At 59.2% G+C, this 27,732-nt stretch overlaps 2 protein-coding genes across 3 annotated transcripts; one reads left to right on the top strand and one right to left on the bottom strand.

Moving 5' to 3' along the window:
- The first annotated feature begins 757 nt into the window (after positions 1–757).
- Positions 758–25,295, top strand: RHBDF2 (rhomboid 5 homolog 2). Of its 2 annotated transcripts, none has more exons than XM_063080561.1 (19): positions 758–827; positions 12,280–12,459; positions 15,581–15,744; positions 16,526–16,653; positions 17,194–17,389; positions 17,475–17,678; positions 18,739–18,867; positions 19,211–19,329; positions 19,445–19,639; positions 20,640–20,751; positions 21,074–21,139; positions 21,300–21,461; positions 21,830–21,939; positions 22,081–22,144; positions 22,244–22,338; positions 22,653–22,728; positions 22,897–22,997; positions 23,183–23,336; positions 24,024–25,295. In XM_063080561.1, the coding sequence occupies exons 3-19, from the start codon at positions 15,601–15,603 to the stop codon at positions 24,441–24,443; spliced, it is 2,475 nt and encodes an 824-aa protein (XP_062936631.1). In that variant the 5' UTR covers positions 758–827; positions 12,280–12,459; positions 15,581–15,600; the 3' UTR covers positions 24,444–25,295. The 2 variants fall into 2 exon arrangements, with proteins under 2 accessions (XP_062936631.1, XP_062936632.1); XM_063080562.1 differs by lacking the exon at positions 758–827 and adding an exon at positions 1,064–1,241.
- A 956-nt stretch (positions 25,296–26,251) lies between these two features.
- AANAT (aralkylamine N-acetyltransferase) lies at positions 26,252–27,523 on the bottom strand. The gene is given in 4 exon segments (XM_063080199.1): positions 26,252–26,524; positions 26,902–27,056; positions 27,308–27,412; positions 27,415–27,523. Coding segments are annotated over 4 exon segments (588 nt in total). The 5' UTR covers positions 27,470–27,523.
- Between the last annotated feature and the right edge of the window lie 209 nt (positions 27,524–27,732).

Raw genomic sequence — 27,732 nt, 5'->3', positions numbered from 1 at the left:
GCTGCAGCCTGCGTCTCAATGGAAGCACCCCTGTGGACAGGAGCTGGGTGCGTCCTGTTGATGCCCCTAGGCAGGGTCAAAGAATTTTGGTCCTAGCTTCAGGGCATATGCAGATGAGACCCCAGCAGGGTGCAAACCTGGGGGCGGGGGGAGGTGCATGCCCGGCCTCAGCTGCGAAGGAGCCCCAGGCCCGAGGGGAGGCGGATGTGGAGGAGGCGCTTTCGCTGCAATGGAGAGCACAGCGACGGGGGTCGAGGCGACCAGAGGCGGCTTCCCGGACGCGGGAGCTACAGCAGGATGTGGAGTAGCTGAGCTGCTCCAAATGTGTTTTAGGGAAAGGGTGAGGGCAAAGGCTCCCGGACTAAAAGGTTCGAAGGAACAGGCGTGAGGATGAGGGCGCCGAAGTGAAGGGAGTTGGAAACTGAGTGGTATTTGGTGGGGGGGTGGGAGGGGTGATGTGATGATCACAGTTCAGACCTAAACGCTGCGCTTTGTCCGGGGTTGAGAGAGGAAGCCGGAGGGAAAGAACGGCGCGCGGAAGAGACCAGCGCAGGCGGAAAACAGGGCTCTGCCCAGACGGGAACCCCGCTGGGCCGAGGGCGGAGGCGCGAGCCGAGGGAGCCGGCAGCGGTCGGCGCTGCAGCCTGGCCCCGCCCCCGGGAATCAGGGCCCGCCCCCTGAGGCCCCGCCCCCGGGACCCCCGCCCCGCCCCCGCGCCCAGGTAGGGAAGAGGCGGGGCGCCGGCGCCCCGCCCCCGAGGAGCCACCGCCCAGCCGCTCGCCGGCGCCGCTCGGAGCTGCGTCCCGGGGACTTGAGGTCGCAGGGAGGTGAGCGCGGGGCGACCGGCAGGGCCGGGCTCGCGGCGGCCGGGCGCCGGAGGGGTCCCGAGGTCGGGCACAGACTGCCCGGGGGCGGCAGTGTGCGGCTGCGCGGCCGGGGAGGGTGTCCGCCCTGGCGACCGCCTGAGTCCCACGTGGGCGCGGCTGGAGGCCAGGGCTGGACTCGGACGGCGCCGGCAGGCCCGCTGGGCCAGGTCTGTCGGCCCCTGGGCTCGGCTAGGACAAGACGCCTAAGGGGTCCCGGGGCCACGGGTCACCAGTTGCGGGGGCATGACGATTGGGCAGAAGTTTAAAGCTCCTGGAGGAAGAGAGGGGACCGCCCCAGGACAGGACCGCGCAGTCCCGCCTTCGTTCCAGAAGTGCCTGCAGTTCAGACCCTCCTCTCCTTCCCTTTTCTCCCGGGTGAGCTGCGGGAGGCCCGGGCTAAGCTTGTGCGTTGAGACTCTTCTAGGTGGAAACAGGTGCGGGGGTGGGGGCTGGGGGGCAGGCTCACCCGGCAAGGCCAGACCGCAGCTCAGAAGTTGGACCCAGGAGCCCCGACTTCTGGACTGAGGGCCTTGGGTTAGAGGTTAGGGATGGGTCCTGTAGGGTACAGACCCCCACCCCCACCCCAGGGCAGAGAGGGAACCCAGGTCTCAGCCCCTGCCCAACTCAAAAGACCAAGGGAGGTTATAGCGTTGGGGCTCCTGAGAGCCCGTGGAGGTGGGATGTGTCTGTGGAGGCGAAGGCTTGAGGAATTGAACCCACATGTGGAGTTGCTGTTTCCCAAATGGCGAGATTTAGGACTCCAGTGTGTGTGACATTTGCTGGTGAAGTAATGAGCCCAGCATCTGTTAAGTTGTGGTCACTCTGTAGGACAGGGAGTGGAAAGTGAGCCTTGTTTTAGAGCAGTGGTTCTCAACCAGGGGGACAATTTTGCCTACCAGGGGATATTTGGCAAGGTCTGGAGACATTTTGGTTGTTGCACCTGGGGGCAGGGTGTTGTTGCTTCTGGCATGTAGTGGATGCAGGCCAGGGATGCTGCTAAATGTCCTGCAATGTACAGGGCAGCCTTACAACAAAGAATGATCCAGCCCAAGATGTCAGTAGTGCTGTGCTGAGGATGAGAAACCCTGCCCAAGCACCTGGTCCATCAAGTTACATCTCACCGATTTCCCTTGCCTACCTCAGTTTCCCCAGTGGTTAGGGAAGAACATGAAATAAACGTAAATGAGATAAGAGGTAAGGAGTTGTGAGGGCTGTTATTCCCCTAGCAAGAGTCCTCCTTTGGTGACATGAGCCACCCTCTTCCCTGCAAGAAGCATGTCTGGGTGCTATAAAGGAGGGGCTGGGTAAAGGGCCTTATCACAGCTCAGGCTTGAAGTACTTCACCCATGCAGGGTGAGCTGGGGCAACCCTTGAGCTCACATATCCCTGGGGATGGAAGAGGGGCAGGAGGTAAGATGTGTTCCCACAAATTTTCCCAAAGCTGAGGCCCACATGGATTCCCGATGTGGTATGACCTGCTGGAATTTTCCCTTCTGAACTCGAACCTAACTCCTCTGCTTATTTACACCAGAGGAAAATAACACCCAAGGAATAACAGGGCTTCTAATTCCTTGAGGCTCCCCAATCTTCTTGCCTCCTGCAATAAAAAAATTCCACTGTGGCTGCAGGAACCCTGGTTAGATGAGAGGCCCAGCTGCTGGTGGAGTGAGGCAACCCCTGGTCGTGGTATTACTTGAGCAGCTGTGAGAGATGGCGGACATCAGAGCTACAATCCAGACAGACCCTGGGAGGGGTGACTCAGAATTGTTTGAGTTGGGCTCAAGTAATGTACTCCCAGTTTTCTGGGAAAGAGGAGAGGTGGCTGGCACAGCAGGACAGGATTGGATAAGTGGCCACGTCTGTGCCCAGGAACCTGGGTCACCCTACTGCCCTCCCTTCCCATCTTCTTGCAGTATCCATTGTCCCCTGTCCTGTTCACTCTGCACCCAGCCTTCTTGCCTGGAAACCCGGGTAGAGCAAGGATGCAGGTGGAGGTTTCTGCTTTGGATTTTCCTCTGGTCTTCATAAAAAGCTGGAGTGAGACTCCCATCTTTTCAGTTGAACAAAAAACAGTAACCGTGGCCCCCATTGCCATGTGCCTCTCGAGGGACCAGGCTGAGCACTGTAAGTTGCTCAGGAAGTCAGTGATGGAGCCGAGGTTTGATCCCCAGCTGTCCATCCCCAGGCCCAGCCCCAAAGCCCAGTAGATAAACTACTGGTGACTCCCACCTGATTCCCTCATTCCTGAGCCATGGCTATCCCTGGCATAACACACATACACTTTACTGCCCATGAGGGGGCTTCTTTTCCTGTAAGAGGAGGAATCAGTCACACCACAAACAAATCGGAGGGGACCACCAGGGTCTGAGTCTTGCTCTGGGATCAGTGGTGATGTTTTTTCTGTGGGCTGAGCTCTGGTCACTGCTGTGACCTCTCCTCTGGGGTTGCTGTCCTACTTGCCTGGTAAACTCAGCCCCAGTCAAGACACCAGACAGAGGGCCAGCCCGTGGCTCACTCGGGAGAGTGTGGTGCTGATAACACCAAGGCCCCGGGTTCGGATCCCATATACGGATGGCCGGTTCGCTCACTGGCTGAGTATGGTGCTGACAACACCAAGTCAAGGGTTAAGATCCCCTTACCCGTCATCTTTAAAAAAAAAAAAAAAAAAAAAAAGACACCAGACAGAGCAGGAAGAAGTCAAGGGGCTGTGTGTGCACCTGCTTGTAACAGGTGACAATGAGCCACCTGGTGCTTCCCTTTGGCCTGGCCCCCCACCCGCCCCTGGTATGGCACAGGGAAGATGAGTGATTGTCCGGGCCGCTTTTCCCCTCCACACATCCCCTCGGATCTCCATGGCTCACACTTTGGAGCCAGCCTCGGTGTTGCGCTGGCCACCAGAGGGGCTTTCCAGAATGAGCTCATGCGTCTGCACTGTCGGAAGCGGCTCCCGATTTGATTTCCCATCCAGCTGAGCCAGGCTGGGGGAGGAGTGGCGGGACTCAGCGGCTGCTGGAGTGCAGGCTGGCCTGGCCTGGTGGCCGGGAAGGGAAGGCTGCCAGGCAAGGGCAGCTCTCAGGACACAGGCCTCGCGGGATGAGCTGCCTCCTGCCATCTGTGGGAAAAGCCCATGAAGTTGCTTCCCCATGAGAATGAGGCAGGTGCAGAGAAAAACTCATCTCTTTATTTTCAGGGAAGTACAGAGAGCCACGTGTCCACGTTCCCGCCAGTAAATTTACCAGGGACCCAGACATGAGTTGTTTGTGATTCAAAAGCCACAAAGGCAGTGCCACCCCACTGCCACCCTGAGACCCTCTGTGAAAGTGGTTTGAGCCAGGTGGGCAGTGCAGGAGGTGATTGATCAGGGACACTGGCCAGGAGTGTGGTGGGAGCATCGGGATTGGCAGTGATTCTAAGGTCCAGGGGCTGGCAGACACAGTGGTCTACAAGCGTGCTCAGGAAGATGAGGGCCATTTAAATAGCCCATGCCTCGGTTTCCCCAGCTGTACAGTGGGGTAACAGTGGTCTGCCTGGGAGCGCTGCTGTGAGGTGAGGATTCCAGTGGAAGTTCGCACATGGCCTGCAGCCCGGTGCCTGCTGTGGTAGGAGCGGTGGGAGGGGCCGTCACGATAATGGCTTCTGTTAGGGACGTGGCTGCCTGTCCGTGGCACAGACTCAGGTGATGGCAGAGACCCCGCCTTGTGGGCTGTTATGGGGACTAGGTGAGAACACAGGTATAGAGTGGCGGTACTATTTATTATTATTCTGCAGAAGTGGCTATGTCTGGGATGGGGGGACCTCAGTGTGTTGGTGGCCAATAGAAATGAGGGTGGGTTTCCATCCGGGGTGGACTATCAACCCCTGCTTGGGGTTTCCCAGCCTGCCAGGGTGTGTGTCACTGATGGTATGGGGTCATCACTGGGTGGTGACCCTCAGCTATGCTCCCCTGGCTGAGGCTCTTGGGGCTGGGATCGGGGCAAGCTGCCTAATGTCTTGGTTTCTCCTCTGCGTCCCACATGTGGCCCCTGAGCCTGTGCCAGCAGCATTCTCCGGCAGCACAGGGACAGCTTCCTGCCCCTGGTCCCTGCAAGCAGCAGGGTCTCACTTCCGTGTGGCCACCAGAAGGTCTGGAAAAGAAGGGGGGGAGGGTTCACCATGGGATTCGGGGTCGGAGGTGGAGTTGGAACGGAAGACCTGGCCTGAGCCCCGTATGACCTCACCAGCCAGAGAGGGTAAGACAGCTGCCTCCGCCCTCAGACTCAATTAAATGAGATAATGTTTGTAAAAGTCCTTTGATAAGCTGAGAAGTGCTGCCCAAGCAGTTAGGTGTTGTCACTTCTACCTGGGGGGCTGGGAGAGGTTCATGGGTCAAAAGCCTCTGCATCTAGAACCTGCTCCCAGCACCCCAACTCCTGAAAGTCGCCACCCTGGCCCAGTCTCTTGCCATGTTGCCTTGGTGGTACCAGGGTGGCAGGAGGTTGCAGAATGAGAGGGCTAAGCATGCAGGACCCTGGCTGGGGTTGCAACCCCACCACTCCCTAACTATGGGACCTTGGACAGGTGACTTAAGCTCTCTGAGCCCCAGTTTCCCCACCTATCAAGTAGAGATCTGTCACCTCTGGGTTCTTGGCTCAGATATAGAGACCAAGTGAGCGATGGTGGCAGATCTCGGCCAGGAATAAAAGAAGCTACCAGTGGACCATTGGTTCTGTGCCAGGCACTGTACATTCATGATCTCGTGTCATCTTTCCTGGCTCCCTCTGTGATGGGGCGGCACCCCATTTCACAGCAGAGCAAACAGGCTTGGCAGTGGGAATTTGCTGGATGTCTCCCAGCAGGTAGGTGGCCACACCAGGTTTGAGCCCTGTCTCTGGCCCCCAGACCTCCTCATTCCTCAGCAAGAGAACCCTGCACTGGCCCACAGCGAGGCAGGGGACGGTGAGCAGGTGGCTTGGCCAGCCCACTTGATGTGGGCAGCCCGATGGACCGATATCCAAGTGGCCTGAAGCCCTGGCAGCCATTGAGGCTGGAGCCAGGCTCTTCCCGGGGAAGCAGGGAGCCCCGGGGCAGAGTTCTGGGAAATCAGGTTTATTAGCTCCTTAATGACTGTTTACAAGCTGAAAAGTGTTTGTCTGGCATGTTCCCTCCCTGCTGAGGGGCTCCATGCAGACAGGAGCAGAACTGGGCCTCCAGAAGTGAGCACTCTGTCCTGCGTGTGTCGAGATGAGGGATCCAGCGGAGCCATCAGCTCCATGGAGCTCTGGGCGCTCACACCTGGGCAGCCTAGGGCTCATTTCTGGCTGGGTGACACTGGACAAGGTGCTTACCTGTCTGTAAAATAGGGTGAGACTTTGTCCCTCAGCTGAGCATACTTGTGGGGTGAACCCTAGCTAATGGTGACAAAGCCACCTACATCTCAGACCCCTGGGGGGCTACTTAGCATCTTATATGTAAACAAACTGAGGCTCAGAGACTCAAGTGGCTTGCCCAAAGTCACACAGTGGTTAGAGCCAAGCCTGTGACCCTGGCTCCCCCAGCTGGGCCATATTTTCACTATCTGGAGTGGGTGGAAATGGGGTGGACTCTCACCTTGCAAACACAAGGCAGCCCCGTGTGTGTCCTTGGGGTGGTCACATCTGGAAACAGCCTGGTCCCACCTTGGTGTCAAGGAGCCCCCAACAGAATTGAAGCGGGCCTCCCCTGCTCCCGCAGCCCAGGCTGCACCCCATCTCACCCCGACCATGAGCATGTGTTATACCCGTGCTGCTTCTGAGGACCAGTGGAAACCCAACTGCCAGTACCCCAAGATCCCGAGAGAAGCAACTCTTCATGAGCTTTTGGAGCAAAGCGCAGCCCACACCAAGCCTGTAGTGACATGGTACCCAGTGGTGCACCCTTCCTCTCCAGGAACCCTCCTGCAGCCTGTTGTCTGACCCAAATGGACCAGTGCCTTCTAGAGTCCTCTGCCTCCTTCCCCTTCACAGCGATGCTGAGGGGGAAGCAGAACTGAGGCAGGACACGCAGCCTCCCAGAGGAGGCCGGGCCACTGGGCAGAGCATCCGGGATCCAGCCGCTGCGCCCAGTCACTTTCCTCCATTGACCCCAGGCTCTGGGAGCTGCTGCTTCTTGCCTGGGGTGTGGAAGGGCACCTGTATCCCTGTTCGGCTGCTGTCCACATGCTTGCCTCTACCAGCAGCTTCTGGATTCCACAGATTTCCAGAGGGGCTCCTGGGAGGGCACCCTGTGGCCAGGACAGCACTGTGCCTGGCTGGGGAGGCCTGGTTGCACTCCTGTTTCCCATGGCACCTGTCCTGGTACCTTGCCAGCAGCTGCTGCATCTTGGGCTTCGGGACACAGGTCTCAGGCTCCCCCAGCAGAGGAAGGGGCATTCACACCTCTGCCAGCCCTGCTGGTGAGTGGCCCTGAGAAAGCCGGGGTCTGCACAGCTGTAAGTGCATGGTACCTCCTGCCGCCCCATGCGTGCACATGCGCTCAGGCTCGCACCCTCAATCCTGTCCTTGACACTCCCTGGAGCCCAGCGCCCGCTTCCCGTGTCTGTGGTTGGCGCATGACGTCCAAGCCACTCTAACTGGGTCAAGGGGAGCCCAGGGCCTGGGGGCTAATGGGGAAAAGCCCAAAGAAGTCAGTGGGTCGCCAAGCCCCTGCCCCTCCAGTTCTTTCACTGCTGAACTGAGTTTGGGGGTAACCCTGCGAGGGGAAGAAAGAAATAGGGGCTCTCTGGGCGAGGGCTGCTGTCAAGACCTCTTGGGGTGGGGGTGGGGTGTGAACCCACAGGCCGTTTCATTTTCCCTCTCCACTGGCGGCTGCCTCACCCCTTCCCCTCCTCTGACTCTGCTGGTTGAGTTTTTGGCCACTGACTCAGGCATGTCACCACTGCTGGTGGCCCTTCCTTCCCCTTCTGGCTCTCACGACTCTTCCCAAATCCTGCCCCCGACCCTGGGCCAACCTTCTTTTCGCTTTCCTGCCCTTTGCTCTTGTTCCTCCTGTCCCTTGCTGGGCAAGGAGGTGTGCAGGGGTGAGTCACCGGCTATGCGGGGGCTGGCTTGGGGACATGTGTAGGGGATGGGGTTAGATGACAGCTTTTCCATGAGCCATCCTTCCGGGACTGGAGAGCTCCCAGAGGTCAGCAGAACCAGGGGTTTTGCTGGGGCTTGCACAGTAGGCGAGGGCTTCCTCTTGAAAGCTTCCTCTTTGCAGCTTTCTAAAAATGCCCTGGCTCCCAGCAGGGCCACTGGGAAGGGGAGCTGGAGTTTCGCTTTCTGTGGCAGAGAAGCAGGGGAGAGCAGCCATTTCCTCACCCCCTGCCCTCGCCCTGTCATCCTGTGATTCAGCCGGACGACAGCCTGGGGCTGTCCACCGCCCCCCTTCCCTCCTGACCGCCCGCTCTCCAGGGAGAGGGACACTAGCCGACTTGTCTACAGCTCCCAAGCCAGGCTGGAAGTGACTTCTGGCCAGTTGTGGTTTCTTCACTTCCTCGGTTCAGGTGACTTGATCCCCTCCCCACAGGAGGTCCCTAAACTTCCTAGTCATATCCAGTGGTTAATCATAGTCTCCATCTTTCCTCTCTTGAAGGGAGGGGGCTACTTACTCTGGGGACCCCTCTCTCCCCTCTGTTCCCATTTCTGGCTACACGTGGGCTCGGTCCTGCCTGCTTCGGTCTGGGCTGTAGCTGCTGCACTCTCCCCACCCTGCAGAGCCCAGGGGTCATGGGGAATCCACCCACCATGAGCAAGACTGTGGGAGCCTCCAGAAACCTGCTCATGTGTGGGGTGTTGATGCCAGGCAGGTGGGGAGAGAAGGAGGGGACTCCCCACCACAGGTGGAACTATACCTGGGGGCAGGTTGGGAGGGGACAGTAGGCTGGAACTGTGTCAGAGGAGGAGCGTGGGCTCGTGCCATCTGCAAAGTGGGGGAGGGGTGCCCTTCCAGCACCCTGCCCAGCCTGGCCTCTGGTAGTGCTATGTTGGGGGACCTCCCTGGGGGTGGCCTGGCATACCCTGGCCGTGTGGGACAGGGCTTGGTTGGGAGTGCCCAGCCTCACCCTTTGTGGGGAAACCGGATTCTCTGGGCAGCAGCAGAGAGTGGTTTCTGAGTCTGCATTTCTGTCATATGAGCCTGATCGTGGCTGCTGCTAACTGAGAATCTATCTGGACTGGGAGGCGGGGGTGAGCGGGCACTGACCCTGGGCAAGGTGGGGTACAGAGGCCTCAACCCCTGGGTACCTTGGGTGATCTGAACTGTCTGGATCTCTCCATCCTGGATCTGTCCCACCTGAGCCCCAGGCCGGACCCCACCTGAGCCCCAGTCCCTCTACCCAGGCCCCTTTGGAGTCTCCCAGCCATTCTGGGGAAGGCCATATCAAGGTCAGGATCCAGCTTGGCCAGGTGACCATGGCCCATCCAGGTGGTTCAGGCCTTCAAACTTCCCACCCCCTGCGCATGGGCTGGATGCAGAGGCGGGTCTGGGGGTCTTAGCACAGCGGATGTGACTGTGGCCAGGAGGAAGCCTGGTCCCAGGATGTCATAATTTCCTCTGCAGTGAGCAAGCACTTCTGGGGCACAGGAGATAGTGCTGGGCGGGGTGCTCTAATGCTCCAGCACTTTCTTCTGCCTGGTCTCTGCCATCTGTGCTCCTCCACACCCTGGACTTGGGGCAAGTGGGAGCCCAGAGTGGGTCCAAAAGTCCCCACCGCTTTCCTCCCTGAGAGAGGAACTAGGCTTCTGGACAAGTTGGGGCAGGTAGTCGCCTGGGCAGGCCCTCCCCCTGGTGGAGAGGTGGGAGAAGTGGTGTTTGTGTACTCGTGTATACGCTCCATGTCACACTGCTCGGTGTGTGTCACACTGGACCCTGACCAAGTCCAACTCACTCACTTAACAGAGAGGGACAGTGAGGCCCAGGGTGACGCTGCTCATAGGCTGTTGCCTGGGACTCTTGGTGCTGCTCCCAGGATCAGGTGGCTGTCCTGGGTCCCATGCTTCCTCCCGGGAAAATGCACCCCAGTCCTGCCCCTTCTCTCTAGGGTCAGGCCACTTCTCTTTGGGACCCCCAAGATTACCCCAGGGCTGGTTCAGTCACCCCTGTCCTTTGGCCTTGGGTTGTGTCTGCCCTTCCCATCAGGAGATTGGCACAGATGCCAGCAGCACAGCAAGTCCTGGGCATGGCCTCAGGGTGGGGAGGGCTGGCTGGACAGCACCCCAGAATCGAAAGGAGTTTTTGTGGCAGGCCAAGGAGTTAGGTGGGGAGTCTGGGATGTGCTTGCGGGGAATGGGAGGTCCACTGGGGACTCATCCTGGGACATCATCCGGCGTCCTCCATCCTGGCCCCACAGTGGGCTTAGGGGCAGGGTGGGCAGCACTCAATGGAGCCTGCCAGAGGGGGCTTCTGTCCAGGGTCAATGTGGACTGACCATCCCCAGTCAGGCATGTTCCCACCTCACCAGCCTCCCATCCGGTTAGCCATTAACGGGGGCTAGCTGAGTGCTGACCCTATACTGCCCAGGGCTGGCTAGGGGACACCTACACGTAGGCAAGTCTGCAGGGTACTGGGAGAGGGCAGGTGAGAAAATGATCAATTCTGTCTGGTGGTGACAGGGCAGACTTCCTAGAGGCAGTGATGTTTTACCTCCCCTTAAAGGAGCTGTGTGGGTTGACCAGGCAGAAAAGGTGGAGCCTGGCGTGCCAGGTGCAGGGCCTCGGATGAGAGGAGGTGGGAGCTTGGGGAGCTGCAGGGAGGCCTGAAGTGCTGACTCCAGGGAAGTGATCAGCTCTGAGTTCCAGAAGGATCCTACCTTCTTGGTGACCTAAACTGAGCCAGTCTGGTGGCCCCACCCTCGTCCCCCGCCTTCCTCCCCTGCCTGCCTCCTTCCCCTTTGGTGCCAGTTCCCCAGGGCAGTGCCCTCCAGATACCCTCTCACTGCACCCTGGTCCCAGAGGAGACCAAACTGGGGAGTTTTCCCTGCAGAGGCCACAGTGAGGCTGTTGTCTTGGAGCTGTCCCCAGAGTGGGCACAGGATTCAGGGAGCTGACCCAGCTTCCACTGAGTGATGTCTCCGTGTGGCTGCCAGGGCTCCTTGGAGCCAGCCCGGCCCAATGCTGAGGACCGTCTGCCCATGATTTCTGAGGGCCTTATACACGGTGGGGCAGTCTGCTCTGGGGTTTGGGGTCAGGACTCCCTAGCACATTGGGATTGAAAGAGCCGATGCCAAGGCTGTTGGTCTAAACCATAAAGAGGCTGGATGTGCCCTGGGCTCACAACTCAGGTCCCTCTGCACCCAACATTCCCCTCACCTGCAGTTGGGGGGCTTTGGCAACCGAAGGCCCCAATGCAATATGCAAAGTGTAAAGGGGCCCTGCCCAGTGGAATCAGAGGGGAGCCTGGACCCACCCCCAGGCTCCAGTTCACCTCTTGGTAGCCCCCTCAGGCCCCTGGGTGGCCCTACGCATCTTGAGAGCACGGTTTGGAAAGCACTGGGATGCTAGACCAAGTTTCCCTCCAGGCTGGACCCTCCGCTCTGGCTTCCTGAGAGGGGGGTCTTCCAGCCCTGAGTGTACCCAGCTTTAGGGAAGGAGGGTGCCTGTCTGCCAGGGAGACCTCACGCCCTGGGGCCAGGCGTCTTGAGTCCGGCTGCACCCCCCCTTGCTGTATGAGCTTGGACGAGTTACTGAACCCCTCTGAACCTCCATTCCCCATCTACAAAATGGAAATGATGATCACGTCTGTCTTGAAGGGTGTTTTAAGGACAGGGTGGGATAAAGCACCAGAAGGGCCAAGCAGGGCCAGGCACATGTGAGACATGTTCCTGCTCAGCCTCTGTGGCACTGCCTGGCAGGTCTGGGGCTCCGCTCAGAGGAGGGCCTGCTGTGTGCTCTGCTCTGCACAGGACTTATTAAAAACAAACAGGAATGCCACTGAGTTGTTTGCTTTAAAATGGTGAATTTTATGTTGTGTCAATGTCACCCCAGTAAATTATTAATAAAAACACCACTTCCAGACCGTTTGGACATGGCCTTCAATAGCTGGCTGACTCTAATCAAAAATAAGTCTTAATCAGAAGTTAGCCAACAACTCTTAGATTTTTTAAATTAAATGTTTCTATTAAAGCCGTATTAAAACAGGAAAAAAAAAAAAAAAAATAGGGACTATCTTCACTTTAATGTCTCGCTCCAGTGAGATTCCCAGACCAGAAGGAAGTGTTTTTAGGCTGTTGAATGTAAATACCTTGAGGCTAGTGCCCAGCTCAGCACCGCAAGGGGCCCTTACTCTATATCTCCTTGAATCCCTCATCTATAAGGAGGTGGAGTTGTACCCATTTTATAGATGGGGAGAGTGAGGTCAGGAAGATTAAAGGATGCAGTGGTTGCCATGACCTCTTGAGCCTGCCCTTCCTTTCTTACAGGACATTGCCCTGCTTGACCTGGAGCTGTCTGTCCTTCCTTCCTGTTGTCTGTCCATCCGTCCACCTCTCCACAGAACTGAGGCTTGACCCCAGAGTATCTGCAGAGTGAGAGGCCAGGAACATGCTCTAAAGACCTTCACAGCAAGATCCAGGAAGCCACAGGCTGATCCCAAACTCAAGGTAGGAAGCTGGGTGGTGGGCGGGCTAGACCCTGACACAGGCTGCTTTACTCATCTGTTTTTTTCCAACAAACAGGTGCGGGGCTGGCTGGTTAGCTCAGTAGGTTAGAGTGTGTTGCTGATGACACCAAGGTCCTGGGTTCGATCCCTGTCCCGGCCAGCCTCCAAAAAAACAACCAAACGAAAACAAACACGTGGTGATGCCTCCTGTGGGGCCAGCACCCTTCTGGCAGCGCGGTAGTGAATAAGGCAGAAAAGGCCTAATGAACGGAGAAGGTGAATTCAGAGAGGGGTGGGGGTGACCAGGGCAGCAAGGGGCGGGGGCTGCTCAGGCAGGCAGGGCGGGCTCCCCTGAGGAGGTGGCGCTTAAGCTACAACCAGGAGGAGGGGAAGGAGCCGCCCTCCCCGCTGCGGGGTAATCTGGGGGTGGCGTGGAGTGACAGGCTCAGGCACAGGCCCGACATTTACTTAGCACCTGCCTGAGGTTTGTTTTCTTTTTTTAACAGCTATGTTGAGATATAGTTCACATACCATTTAATTCACCCATTTAAAATTACCATTCAAAGGCTTTTAGTAGATGCAGAGTTGGGCAACCAACAACAGTCAGTTTTAGAGCATTTTCATCATTCCAAAAAGAAACCCCGCACCCTTTAGCTGTCACTACTCGCACCACCACCGGCCCCTTACCCAAATCTAAGCCACCACTAATTGACTTTTTGGGTTTTTTGGTGGCCGGCTGGTACGGGGATCGGAACTCTTGACCTTGGTGTTATAACACCATGCTGTAACCAAGTGAGCTCACCAGCCAGCCTTCCACCTCTATAGATTCTCCTACTCTGGACTGTCAGATGAATGGAATGACATAGTAGGTGGCCTTTGGAGACTGGCTTCTCTCACTTAGCGTAATGTTCTCAATGCTGTGGCCCGTTTCAGAACTTCATCCCTTTCGTGGCTGGATGGTGTTCCATGGTACAGACCTACCAGATTGTGTTTATCCAGTCACCTATGGGTGGACACTTGGGTTGTCCCCTGGCCTTTGGCTTGGATGAGTGATGCTGCTGTGACCATTTCTGTGCAAGCCTCTGTGTGTACACACCGTATGTGTCTTTGTTACGCATTCCCTCACTTGACCCCCAAGGACCTTCTCCCAGAGAGGAACTGTTTTTCTCCCTGTGGTACAGGTAAAGACTCAGGTGACGAGCTATCAGGGGACTTACCCCAACAGCAAGTGCAAGGCTGTGTGCAGGTCAAGCCCAGGCCGCCCGGCTACCACCTGGCACCACGACCCCCACCACTCCACCAGAGCTTGGCAGTTTCGGGACAAGGAGAGGCCCAGAGTGGCTGGGTCAGGGGGAAGTGAGAGTGTGGGAAGAGCCAGAGCCATGCAGGGCCTAGCAGCCCCAGTGAGAAGTTTGGACCTAAAATGAGAACAGGAAATCCTGGGACACTGTTGAGCAGGGAGTGGCATGGGAAGATTCCTGCTTTTAAGAGGTGACCCCAGCTGCTATGTGGAGAAGGGTCAGTTGTAGGGGCTTTGAGAGGCAGCACGTACGGGAGTTGGGAGACCAGTGTGGTACTTCAGGTGAGAAGATGGTGGCTGTGGTGGAGGCGGCATAAAGACGGATAGAGACAACGGATTCAGTATAATTGCGGCTGTTACGTTACCCTGCCTGTCCCACACTCTGGCCCCATGTGTGCCCTCATCTGAAGCACTCCCATGCAAGCCTCCCCTCCATCTGTGCACACCCAGGGTCAACCCTTGGAAACAAGGGGAGGAAAAACTAGACCTGCCTCAGGAACCGTGGGAAGTGGAGGGGAAGAAATCGCTGAGGGTTTAGCAAGAAGAAAGACACGGGGCAGAGCCCAAGATGAAACAAAGAGAGTGAAACATACAGAGGCTGATAATTCCAGTGGGATCAGAGGGCAACTGGGGACTAGTGGCACGACCACGGAAAAGCCCCAGACGGGGTAAATTGCCACCTCCTCTTTGCGGGACCATTTGGCAAGATCCATTGAAGTTCAGGATTCAACCCAGCCATTCCACTCCTGGAACCTTGTCTTGTAATAATACTTGGACAAGCACTCACAGTAGAGGCAAGAGTGTTTATTGCAATATTGGACGTGCATATAAAATGCCAAAAACATCCTAGATAACCAGAAGTTGGGAATGAAGTAGATCTTGGTACAGTCCACTCAATGAAATCTTTGTAGTTATCAAAAAAGGTAAAGTAGAGTAAGATGTCCACACTACAGATAAAAAGGTATGAGTGTGTGTGTGTAAGATTCTTAAGCACGTATATTGTTTCCAGGTGCAGAGAGGCACCCCTGGAGGGTGCGGTGGAGGTGGGCCGTGCGTTCAGTTTTTGCTCTCTAGTATTCTGAGTCTATTTTTGTGTGTATGTGTGTGTGTGTGGTGAGCATATGTCCCTTTTATTGTGAAAATATTTTCTGACTATAAAAAGAAAGAAGTACCAGGTAGGTGGTGGTTTCAGTTTCCCCCAGGGCTGCCCTGCCCCAGGGACCAGCACTGTGGCTTTCTGGTCGCTCTGGGAGGTGGGCTGAGTGGCTGCTTCCTGCTGAACAGCTCAGGGATCCTCCTTGAGAACTGCCTGTTCCCTGCACAGCTGGCCCCAGGAGGTGCCTGCCCAGCAAAGTGGGGACACTGTGTGGGTAGCTGAGTGCACCTGGTTTTCCTGGAGCTTTCTCCTTGTCCCCCTCCAAGCCCTACCTTGGAGACAAAGGCAGGGCCGTTCGTCCACTGGAAGCTGCCCTGTGGCCCCCTGGCCTGCCCTGACCAGGTGGCTAAGACAGCTCCAGCTCCAAATCCTTCACCTTTTGTGCTGCTCCCATGGTTTGGTTCCCATCTGAAGCAGAGGGATCAGAAATGGGATGAGGTGGGAAGCTGAGGACCTCCCAGACCCTCAGTGGTCTGGAATGCAAATGAAGGTCAGAAATAGACCTCCTTACGGTATTCCACCCCACCCAGGTGCAGTCTGTGTTTAGTCCCGGAGTTAGGTTTGCACCAACTTTAGGCAGGTGGGTTCTCGGTCTGGGCTGCCTGCCCTGGCGCCAGGGCCCCCACACCTCTCCACATGCCCACCCCAACCCTGTCTCCATTCCAGCCCTCTTGCGCCTGCCCACCATGGCCTCCACTGACAAGAAGGGCGGGAGCCTCTGCTCAGTGTCCAGCAGCCGTCTGCAGAGCCGGAAGCCACCCAACCTGTCCATCACCATCCCATCACCTGAGACCCAGGCACCCAGCGAGCAGGACAGCATGCTGCCCGAGGTAATGGATCACCAGGGTGCGGGGTTGCTGCCCTGCCGCAGGCAACAGATGTGCCCACATGACACCTTTCAGATGGTTTCACTTCCCAGAGAGGCGCCTGCCGCCTGAGCCATAGCTGCCCTCCTTCCTGGGCCCAAAATATCACAGGGAGTGAGGCCCTGAACTTACGAGCTCCGTCCCTTGATGGTCAAGGGGAAATAGGAGTGCTGGCCTCCAGAAAGGGCTCCCTGGAAACCAGGGAACGGGCCGTTTTCATTGCATCACCTGGGCTGGCCTCGCAGCCCCTCTTCCTGGGGGTGTGACTTCCCAGGACTCAGGTGAGTGGGGACCAGATATCCTTGTCATCAGCAACCTGCCTTTGCAGCCTCTGGTTTCTTTGGGAGGATGAAAACACATCAAAATTTCTGGATTTCTGGCAGCCTGGACTGTTCCCCCACAAAGAGGTCATTGAAAATGGACCCAAGCAGCGTGGGCTTCCCGTGCAGCCTGGGGCATAAAGGGGAGCCATGTCATGCCGCCTGCTTGCCCCGGCAGCTCTGGAGAATGTGCAAGAGCGGCCCAGTGGGAGGCAGGGCACTGGCTATGTACTGAGTTAGGGTAACACGTGCTGGGGTTTGCCAAAAAACAGTAGAAAATGGTGATTTTAAGTTTGGAATGAAAGCAGTTCAGAGTGTGTAAATTAGGATTGAGGTTTTTTCTCAGGGTTTTCAGTTTGGGAGGCTAAGAAGAGCCAGCCCGGGATCTGAGCTCCACTCGTCACAACCTGTCTTCCCTCCCCTAGAGGCCCAAGAACCCAGCCTACCTGAAGAGCATCAGCCTCCAGGAGCCACGGGGACAATGGCAGGACAACAGCTCAGAGAAGCACCCCGGCTTCCGCCGCCAGGCCTCCCTGTCCCAGAGCATCCGCAAGTGAGCACCCCCACCCTGCCCAGCCACCCCCAGCAACCTGGAGATTCCTGGCACCTGGACCTTTTGCTGTACCTGGCTCCTGGGTCCCGTTTCCAGGAGTAGGCAGGCATTAATGTGCAGGGTCTCACCGCAGAGGTGGAATATGAGAATCTATAGCATGGCATAGATGGGAAACTGAGGCCCAGGGTATGTGCCTTGCAGAAAGCTACAGTGTGGAAGCTGAGAGGGTTCAAGGAGCTGGGGGAGACCACTGCCCTGCAGAGTGGTTCCCCAGGGACTTCCCAGCCCGGCTCCTCATGGCCCAGGCTTCACCTCTGCTCATCTGGTCATTGGGTTCTAACCAGGATGCTCAAGGGGAGGCTGATGTGTCCCCTCACCTCCCCTAAAGGCACGCAGATGCACACACGCACCCTCTCCTCTCGTCCCCGCCCCTGCGTGTACTTGGGTGCACACGTGCCGTCACCCTTCATGCACCCTCACGTTCATTGGTGCACTGGTGTGCACATGCACACATCTGCCTGTCCCTGTCTGCTCCCGCAGGGGCACAGCCCAGTGGTTCGGGGTCAGCGGCGACTGGGAGGGGAAGCGGCAGCACTGGCAGCGCCGCAGCCTGCACCACTGCAGCATGCGCTATGGCCCACTCAAGGCTTCGTGCCAGAGGGACCTGGAGCTTCCCAGCCAGGAGGTGCCGTCCTTCCAGGGCACTGAGTCTCCAAAACCCTGCAAGATGCCCAAGGTGGGCTCCGTCCAGGGCAGGAGGGTGGTAGGTCACCTCCCCCAGGAGCCTGGTCAGCTCCGCTCACCGCCTCGCTCCCTCCCAGATTGTGGACCCGCTGGCCCGGGGCCGCGCATTCCGCCACCCAGAGGAGGCGGACCGGCCTCATGCCCCGCACCCACCACTGACGCCGGGGGTCCTGTCCCTCACCTCCTTCACCAGCGTCCGCTCAGGCTACTCCCACCTGCCACGACGCAAGAGGATGTCTGTGGCCCACATGAGCTTTCAAGCTGCTGCTGCCTTCCTCAAAGTAAGGGACCCCCCTCCTGCAGGCTGTTCCCTTCCCCCTCCCACCTCTGCCTGGCCTCCCTCCCTCCCACTCCTCCTCGTGTCCCCTGAAGCTCACCCAGGTGTCTGCCTTTGCGCCAAGGGCAGCAGATGTGCTGGGATCCCTGGGCAGAGAGAGGGACCCTGAGGCCCAGCAGCAAGCCCACCTCCTTCCAGCCCTGGTTCCCTTGTGAGCCCCCCTACTGCCTCCCTGGTTTTGGAAGCTGGTTTCCACACTGATCTGTAAGCTGGGAAAGTAAGGAGTGAGATGTGTGCTTGCCACTCGCCCACCCTCATTTACTGAGCCCCTGTTATGTGCTGGGCATGGGGGGTGTGGGGCAGAGTCACTACCCTGGCTGAGTTCCCAGCCCAGGGTGAGGGGCAGGTGTCACCATTCTGGGTGGTCAGTTCAAGAGAGGGGCTGACGTCAGGGAAGGCAATGAGCTGAGCCCCCAAAAATAAGGAAACAGTAGCCAGGGAAAGGAGGGAGAAAGAGACAGAGGGAACAGCATTCTCAGCAGAGGGAATGGCGTATGCACAGGCCTGGAGGTAGGGTGGAGCGTGGTGTTTTGGGGGAACAGCACGTGGTTTGATGTGGATTTAGTGAGGGGTGGTTATGGGAGGAGTGGCAGGAGATGGGGTCAGAAAGGTGGGCAGGGGCCTGGTGTGCCGTGCCAGGAAGCAGTACTGCGGGGGTTAGCGGGGGGACATGGCCTGAGCCTCAGGAGTGAGGGTATAGATTATGGGTTGCTTTGAGTGTTGGGGTGCCAGCTCCCATGCCAGAGGGGCAGGAGGTCACCAGGGAGGAGATAACGCCAAACCACAGGTGAGAGTGGCGTGTTCGGAGCCAGAGGAAGCTGGTGCCCATTTCCTGACTTTCTAGTCTCTGGAGCTCCTCTTGCCTGTACAACCTCAGACATTCCCTGCTTTGGGCAGGTGCTGCCCCCAGGGGGATGAGCCTGATGATTCCTCTGATGTTGGGGCTTGGGGACCCAGGTTGCTGGGCCCTGGTCCTGATGTCCTCGCCTCTGCCCCGTGCACAGGGCCGCCCAGTGCTGGACGTTGCCAGTCAGCGGTGCCGGGTGATCAGACGCAGCTTTGCCTACCCCAGCTTCCTGGAAGAGGATGCGGTCGATGGGGCAGACACATTTGACTCCTCATTTTTTAGTAAGGCAAGCACGGGGTACAGGCCTTCCGGGACAGCAGAGATGGGGTGGCCTGGGATCTGGGTCTGTCGTGTTCTGCCAGGGGCCCTGAGAGATCCAAAGGCCCAGTGGTGGGATGTGGTGTGGCCCTGCATGGAGCTACTGTGCCCCCATCTTTTTGTCACATAGAGCGAGGACCTAGGGTGGGGCATGATGCCAGCCAGGGAGTCACCATTCAGCATCCCCTTCTGTCCTGAAGAGCTTGTCTGCCCAGCCTTGTACTGCCCTTGAATTGGGGTGTTGGGGGGCAGCATTTGGGACAGTGACTCCTTATACTGTCTTTTTCTGTACCCACCCCACCCCATCCCAGGAAGAAATGAACTCCATGCCTGATGACGTGTTTGAGTCTCCCCCACTCTCTGCCAGCTACTTCCGGGGAATCCCACGCTCGGCCTCGCCCGTCTCCCCCGATGGGGTGCAGATCCCTCTGTGAGTGCTGGGGCACAGTCCCTCCTCCAGCCCAGCCCCCGAGTCCCTCCTGAGCCCCCTGGTGGGGTCTGGGAGCTTGGGGAGCATGTCAGGCTGAGAGCCCCGTCCCTACCAGGAAGGGGTATGGCCGAGCCCCAGTGCCCGCAACCAGGCGTGGCAAGCGCATCGCCTCCACCGTGAAGCACTTTGCCTTCGACCGAAAGAAACGGCACTACGGGCTGGGCGTGGTGGGCAACTGGCTGAACCGCAGCTACCGCCGCAGCATCAGCAGCACCGTGCAGCAGCAGCTGGAGAGCTTCGACAGCCACCGGTGAGACACCACCCTCCAGAGCCCCCCAAAGGTGTAGGCGGAGGGCAGAGGGACCCAGAGCCACCCAGGAGGGCATGGGAGTTTCCAAATTCCCCCAGATTCTCTCGTGAGCATTTTGTGTCTACTGGGCATCAGGAGTGTAGTGAGGAGCAGGAATGTGCACCCTGTGCTCAGGGGCATGTCTGGGAAGGGCCCCGGGTGCTTTCTGCCTCCTCTCCACCCCCACCTTCTGGGCCTGCATCCTCAGCAGGCTCCCAGACAGCAGTCAGTCAAAACACGTTCATTGAGATCTGCCCCTCCAAGGCCCTGGAACAGAGCCCAGGAGAGTGATGGAGCAGGGAGGGCCAGGTGGGTCAGCGGGACAGTTAGAAGCTGAGGCCGTGAGTGAGGGGACGCTGGGGGAGGCTGTGCACAGAGACCGTGGGGAAAACCAGACAATTGGGGAGGGGCGGTTCTCACAGAGTGTACAATTGGCAGTGACTTGGTAGACATTGGACCCCGAATTACAAAAAAACAGCAATGACAGGTGTGGTGAGTGTCCTGGAGGAGGACATAGAGTGGGGCTGGGCAGCTGCTGGGGAGGGGCAGTCAGGATGAGCAGGAGTTCTCTGGGTGAAGAGCACCCCAGGCAGTGGAAGTGTCATGTGCAAAGGTCCTGGGGCTGCAGGGGGCATGGCATGTTCCAGGAACTGCAAGAGAAGGAGGGGAAAGAGGCCAGAGAGGTGGTGGGCGCTGCAAGGCTTTGCAGCCAGCCAGAGCAGGGCCATTTAGACTTTATCCCAAGGGCAGTAGGACACCATCACAGGGATTTAATCCAGGAGAGAGAACTTGGAGGTGCATCTTAAAAGTTGCTCTGGGAAGGGTGGGTTGGGGTGGAATAGGAGTGGAGAGGAGGGAGGCCAGCTGAGCATGATGGCAGCCAGGCCAGGGGTGGTCCCCAGCTGGGACTGAGGGTCTGAATGTGAGTTCGGCTGTTCTGACCTGAGGCCTCCATCCACAGACCCTACTTCACCTACTGGCTGACCTTTGTCCATGTCATCATCACACTGCTGGTGATTTGCACGTATGGCATCGCGCCCGTGGGCTTTGCCCAACATGTCACCACCCAGCTAGTAAGTCAGGCCCCACCCTGGGGGTCCCAGCCTTCCCCAAGAGGCTTTAGCATCCTGGGCCCTGAATCCCTCCCTCCACAGCAACCTGGCTCAAGCAGAAGGTGCTCAGGGCTCACCGGAGCTTGCGGGTTTCTGGAGGCTTTACTCTGGGGTAGCAAAACCACTCACCCTCCTGCTGCCCTGACCTCTTCCCCCCAAATCGAGGGGGGGCCTTGCTGGAGGGCTGTATGGGATGGGGCTCTGAGACAGCCATCCCACCCTCACCCCCCACCCCGAGGAACCACACCATTCTGACACCCCTCCTTACACTGCCCCGCAACAGATGCTGTGGAGCAAAGGCAGCGTGAAGTACATCCAGCAGGAGAACTTCTGGGTCGGCCCCAGCTCGGTGAGGACCCAGGCAAGGGGTTGCCATCTGAGCGGGGTTCCCCTGTGCCCCGTCACCCCCAGCTGGGCAGGTGGGCTGTTTGCCCATAGCCCCCTCATCAGGGGAGACTTCAACAGAGCAGAGGTGGAGTTCACTCTCCCTCTACCCTGCCCTCCCCCAGATTGACCTGATCCATCTGGGAGCCAAGTTCTCGCCCTGCATCCGGAAGGACCGGCAGATTGAGCAGCTGGTACGGCGGGAGCGAGACCTGGAGCGGGACTCAGGCTGCTGTGTCCAGAACGACCGCTCAGGCTGCATCCAGACCCAGCGGAAGGACTGCTCGGTGCGGGCAGGGCCCTCCAACCCCTGCCAGCCCCACTCCAGTCCAGCACCAGCTCTACTTGCCCTGGCCTGGGGGAGGGGCCCTTTAGGGGCAGTGACCACATCCCCTCCTTCCTCCCCCTCTGCCCCGCCGAGCCCTGCACACATCCTGCACGGGAGAGAGTGGATGCCGCTGCCGAGTGGCTGGCTGACTTCCGTCAGCCCCAGAGAGGCGAAAGCCAGTTCTCAGGAGTGTCAGATGGGTGGGGGGCCCGGAGGGAAGGCCTGAGTCCTGGGGCAATGGGAAAAGCCCCTGTCCTGGAGGGTCTCCTGCCCATTCCAACAGGGGTGACCTTGCCTCAGCATGACCAGCCCTCCTTCGTCCTCCAGGAGACCTTGGCCACTTTTGTCAAGTGGCAGGATGATACCGGGCCCCCCATGGACAAGTCTGACCTGGGCCAGAAGCGGACATCAGGGGCTGTGTGCCACCAGGACCCCAGGTACAGCCAGAGCCGCTCATGGGTCTCAGGGCAGCCCCCGGCCAGGCTGGCAGGGCCACCCACTAGGATGTTGTCAGGTGGGCATGGTGGGCTGGGAGTGCAGTGGCCCCTCATTTTGCCCAATCTGACCTCTGTCTCCAGGACTTGCGAGGAGCCAGCCTCCAGCGGTGCCCACATCTGGCCTGACGACATCACCAAGTGGCCGGTGAGTGAGTGCCCTGGCAGAGAGAGGTCTGGGAAGGGTGGGGATCAGGGGACCGCCCACTGCACAGGCCCACCCCACGTTGGTACCCCCTCCTGGCAGATCTGTACTGAGCAAGCCAGTAACAACCACACAGGCTTCCCGCACATGGACTGTGAGATCAAGGGCCGCCCCTGCTGCATTGGTACCAAGGGCAGGTGAGCCCGGCCCACACACTCTGCCACCTCTGGCCATCCTGCCATCTCCCCAGCACTCCCATGGGCCCTCTACTCCCCTACCACCACCACCCAACCCACCCGAGCTGATGCCCTCCAGTAACTGTCCCTCCCCAACTCTGGGGCTCCCATGATGTGAGCAGGAGGAAGGAAAGCTTGCTCCAGGGCTGGGTCTCTGCAGAAGGGCATCCCCCTTCCTGCTGGTGATGCCTGCTGTGGCCAGGCTCTGGGCTCCAGCCTAGGTGGGCAGGGGTCTTCAGGGCCCTGATACCCCCTCTTACCTCCCCATCCCCCAGCTGCGAGATCAGCACTCGGGAATACTGTGAGTTCATGCACGGCTATTTCCACGAAGAAGCAACACTCTGCTCCCAGGTGAGGCGAGGCCTGGCGGGGGCCCAGGTGGGAAGCGAAAGTGCAATCGGGGCAGAGAAATCTGGGCTCAGCAGCCTGCTGGGGCCGGGGCTCACACGTACCCCTCCACATTGGGGTTCAGACACAGCCCACTTTCTGGGCTCCTGACCGCCATGTACCCACCCCCAGGTGCACTGCCTGGACAAGGTGTGTGGGCTGCTGCCATTCCTCAACCCGGAGGTCCCAGACCAGTTCTACAGGCTCTGGCTGTCTCTGTTCCTACATGCTGGGTAAGAGGCTCCTCACTGCCCCCAACCCTAGGCCCTGTGATTGCCTCCCACCTGGACCCCCAGAGAAAGGGCTCCTGGGCCAGGCCCAGCCAGCCCAACATTCCAGACGCCACTGCTGCTGGGTGCCTGGCTGGTGGGTTGGGCAGGTGTGGGAAGGCCTGTGCCGGTGTGTTCCCTGCCCGCAGCGTGTTGCACTGCCTCGTGTCTGTGGTCTTCCAAATGACCATCCTGCGGGACCTGGAGAAGCTGGCCGGCTGGCACCGCATTGCCATCATCTTCATCCTCAGCGGCATCACGGGCAACCTTGCCAGCGCCATCTTCCTCCCGTACCGGGCAGAGGTAGGCACGTGGGGAACAGGGACAGGGAGGGTGACATGTAGGGAGGGCTAGCCCTGCTGCCCCCTGCCCCTCCCACCCCGGATCTGCCAGCGGGGCACAGAGCCCCTCCCATGCCAGGCTCAACAGTGGGCGTTCTGCCAAGCTGGGGGCTTATTGGCTAGTCCCTTAATCCCTGGCAAGAGGGAACAGTGATGCTCTTGAGTCAGCAGAGATCCCCGACCCTGCCCCATGCTCAGACATCACCTCCAGCGAGACCTTCCCAGACCACCGTCCCTCACTCTGTCCCTCTTCTCCACTTCATTTCTCTTCGTGACCATGCCCACTACCCAACAGTGCATCTAGTGTCTATGGTTGGGCATCCGCAGTTGCCCCTGTGTGGCCATCCTTGACCTCCAGGCATGGCCATTTTTTGATCAACTCAGCCTAACTCTTGGTTAGCTTGTGCAGTGTCGACCCCTCCCCACCGCATGCCGCCCCCAGCAGGCTTATCTGTTGTCTTATTGCATCGGAGCCACCCTGGGCGTGTGCACAGTCGGTGCTTGGTGTTTGCTGGAAGGATGGGCAGAGCAGGCCCAGCTTTGGTCCAGCAGCTGACGAAGCCCCGCGGCCCCTTGCTTCGGGGTCTGGCACCCCTGGCTGAGAGGGGCCGTCCAGCCAGCTGTGACCGGTGTCCCCTGCCCCGCCCAGGTGGGCCCAGCCGGGTCGCAGTTCGGCCTCCTGGCCTGCCTCTTCGTGGAGCTGTTCCAGAGCTGGCAGCTGCTGGAGCGGCCGTGGAAGGCCTTCCTCAACCTGTCAGCCGTCGTGCTCTTCCTGTTCATCTGCGGCCTCCTGCCCTGGATCGACAACATCGCCCATATCTTCGGCTTCCTCAGCGGCCTGCTGCTGGCCTTTGCCTTCCTGCCCTACATCACCTTCGGCACCAGCGACAGGTACCGCAAGCGAGCCCTCATCCTGGTGTCGCTGCTGGTCTTCACCGGCCTCTTCGCCTCCCTGGTCATCTGGCTCTACGTCTACCCCATCCACTGGCCCTGGATCGAGCACCTCACCTGCTTCCCCTTCACCAGCCGCTTCTGTGAGAAGTACGAGCTGGACCAGGTGCTGCACTGACGCCAGCCCGGCTGCCACTGCCCACCGAGCACTGGCGACACAGGGCCTGCACCTGCAGCGGCCACCCGCCCGCAGAGCCCCGCATGCCAAAGGCCAGCGGACAGGGTGGGCCCCACAGGAGACGGTCGATAAAGGCGGGTTCCTTGGGGGAGTGAGGCCCGTGTGTTCCCAGCCCCAGGCTTGGGGACGCCCAGAGCTTCTGCTTCTCCGGGGCTCGGGTCCCAGGCCCTGACTTCCTCCCCATCCCCCTGTGGTAGAGACCGCCTCCTAGGGTGGTTTCTTTTCTGCCCAGGGTCCTCAGCTGCTGTCCCTGCTGGTGCCTTGCCCCCCACCTCCACCATTACTGTGAGTGTGACCTTGCTAGGGACGTGGCTGCTCCCTGGGTTGCCCCCAGGGCTGGGGTCCCCACCATGCCTCCCACAGCCCCCTTCCTGTTTCTCCTCCTGTGTCTGTCCTATGAGCCCACCGAGCCCATAAGGCTCCAGGGTGGGACACTGTGGGAGAGGCTTTGACCGTGGTCTGGGGGGCAGAGAACAAGCAGGAGACACAGCAGGCCGGGCCCAAGAGCCTTTGCTTATTCTGAGAAAATGGAAGCGGGATCCCCCCAGCCCTCTCCTGGGTGTTAGCGTCCCACCTGTCAGGTTGGCTCTGGTGACCACCAGCACTATCACTTCTGCCTCACTCACCTGCATGGGGTTGGGGCTGAGCCACCCCCAGGACCTGCTCCCAGAGGTGCTTGGACTCAATCAGGCCTGTTTTTTACCAGCTTATATTATGGTCCTAATGTTTAAAAGTAACGCTAACTCTGTATGGACAATGTCTCAAATGCATTAAATGATATTCGTTACAGTAGTCTTGTCTTTACCTGAGACCTTGGGTAGAATGACAGCTGGCACTTTAGGGGTGAAGGGCTTATCCCTGAGTTGCTCGGAGGCAGTGGCTTGGCCCAAGGGACAGTAGCAAACTTGTTGGACTTCTCAGGATTTAGTTGGACCAGAAACCAGATTGAGAAACCACATGGAAGGCCTCAGGGGGTCCCTTGAGAGGGCTGTGTTGAATTCTTAGGTCCCTGGGGTGCCCCCCACCTGCTCTGCCCATGCCTCGGGTCAGTGAGGGGCTGATGGGGTGGGCTGCCCTGCAGAGGTGGTGCTAGGGAGCAGGCGCGGCATTGCCACCACTCTAGCCGGGCCGAGTCCATTCCCCGTGCCTCGCCCACCACCTTCCACACCACACCGAGGAGCCACCAGGGAGGCAGTGGGGGTGTAACCACTTTATTACTGTGGGCTGAGGAGCCAGTGTGGGGGCTGGGGTCAGCAGGGAAGGACAGACCTGGGGAGGCAGGTGGTGCCATGGGGTGCCCAAGGGGCGGGTGGGGAAGGGGCTCTGGGGCTGCCACCATGGCTCAGACCCCCCTGCCCCTCCCGCATCCTGCTCCGGGCTGTTCCCCATTTCAGGGGCTGAGGGTGAGAAGGGGGGTCCGAGAGGCTAGGGAGCATCAGGCTCCTCCCGTGAGGATGCCCTGGTGCTGAGTTCCTTCCTGCCCACCTGCCCGGAGGAGGAAATGAGCCAGGAGCCCAAGAATGCCTTCTATGGTCCCCACTTACCAACCCAGCACAGAGTTTGGAACACAGGAGTTCCAGAGGGCCTCAAAGGACAGAGGGCACAAAGCCCTCTGCTCTGCTTGAGCAGCCTGGGCTGGGAGGAAGCCAACCCTTTCCCTCTCCACGCCGGCTAGGGTGAGCCCACAGCAGAGAAGGGGACCCCAGCCTGCCTCCCCACATCTCCCACGGCCAGGTGGGGAGCCCAGATCAGCAGCCGCTGTTCCTGCGCAGGGAGGCGTCGCCCCGCAGGGAGCACTAGAGCTCCGTGAAGGTGAGGGAGCCCACGGCGTGGAAGCCAAACCTCTCGTAGAAGGGCACCAGCAAATCCTCACACGTGAGCACGGCCGGCTGGCCACCCAGGTGGTGCAGGTAGCGCCACAGCAGGATGGAGCCCCTGCCCTGCTGCCGGAAGGTGCGGTGAACAGCCAGCACGTGCAGGTGAGCTGTGCGGCCCCCGGGCCTGTGCAGCATCAGCGACTCCTGGGAGGGGGAGCAAGGGGTGTGAGTCCAGGTCACCTCTGCTGACACTTGCTACCCCCAAGCCACCTGACCCAGGCCAAGAGCAGGTGTCCCCTGAGTGCCTCCAGTCAGGGTTCCCTTCTTACCCAAGGAAGGCCCCAAATTGGGAACTATACCCCAGCCCCACAGAGGAAACTGCACAAAGGCCTTTGAGACCCAGAAGGGCTGGCACTCTTGCCCTGGCAGCGGGCCTGTGGCCTGTACTCATCTCTCCCATCTGGAGGAAGAAATCCCAGCTCCTGGGCTCCTCTCCCACAATCTGGCTGCTCTCATGCAAGGGGCCGGCGGCCTCTCTTCCAGAGGCCCTAGGGAGCTGGGTGTCAGAGCCCTGCCCTCACCTGAGTGAGTCTCTCCTTGTCCCAAAGTGAACCGATGATAAAGGCCACAAGGTGGCCTTCCTCAAACCAGCCCAGGGACATCTCTGGACACAGGGTCAGGAAGTGCCGGATCTCCTCCAGGTACAGGGGGCAGATGCCTGAGACGGAGACGAAGGCTGTAGCACAAGGCACAGGCGGGTGACAGGGGTCACTGCACTGCAGGCTCACTGTCCCCCTGCACACTGGTGTCCCCTCAGACGCCCCCTCCCCACTTCAGGGCTGTCGTTTCCCCCAACTTCCTGAATGCGCACACACTGCCCCGTACTCTGGGACCCAGCCTCCAAGGACAGGAGACTCGAGGGTCTTCTCCCCACAGACAAGTGGGCCAGAGCAGAGCGTCCTCCCCAACCCTGTGCGGGCTGCTCACCTTCACGCTCAATCTCAAACATGCTGATGGCGTCCTCTGGGGTGAGGCAGCAGAACTCGCTGGCGGGGAGTATGTGGTGTCGCTGGCAGCTCGGGGACTCTGGGTCCCAGGAGTCAGGCACAAGGCCTCAGGCTTCAGGGGGTGAATGCTCCATGTGGACATCCTGGCCACTGGTGCCTTCTTGGGGTGCCCCAGCTTTGGAAGTGGCCTCCTCGACCAAGGAAGGCTCCCAGCAACTGTGGGGGAAGAGCAGGGGTCAGGGGTCTGGTCCTCATCTCCAAAGACGCAGGCCAGAGACATGGGGCATGTGGCCTCTGGTAGCCAGAACTGGGGTGGGGCCACGCCCCAAAGTGATGGGCACATTCCCCAGGTGCCTGGCGCCTGATGCCGTTCCCGGGAACTGCAAACATTGGCGCTCTCTTCCC

The sequence above is a fragment of the Cynocephalus volans genome, chromosome 16 (genome assembly GCF_027409185.1).
Source record: "Cynocephalus volans isolate mCynVol1 chromosome 16, mCynVol1.pri, whole genome shotgun sequence".
NCBI lineage: Eukaryota > Metazoa > Chordata > Mammalia > Dermoptera > Cynocephalidae > Cynocephalus > Cynocephalus volans.
This window is presented reverse-complemented; position numbering and strand designations above follow the sequence as displayed.

Coding starts and splice junctions, on each gene's coding strand:
- RHBDF2 (XM_063080561.1), top strand. CDS start 15,601: ATGGCCTCCACTGACAAGAAGGGCGGGAGCCTCTGCTCAGTGTCCAGC. Junction 19,640..20,639: donor GAGAGCTTCGACAGCCACCG/GTGAGACACCAC, acceptor CTCCATCCACAG/ACCCTACTTCACCTACTGGC. Junction 21,462..21,829: donor CCCAGCGGAAGGACTGCTCG/GTGCGGGCAGGG, acceptor TTCGTCCTCCAG/GAGACCTTGGCCACTTTTGT.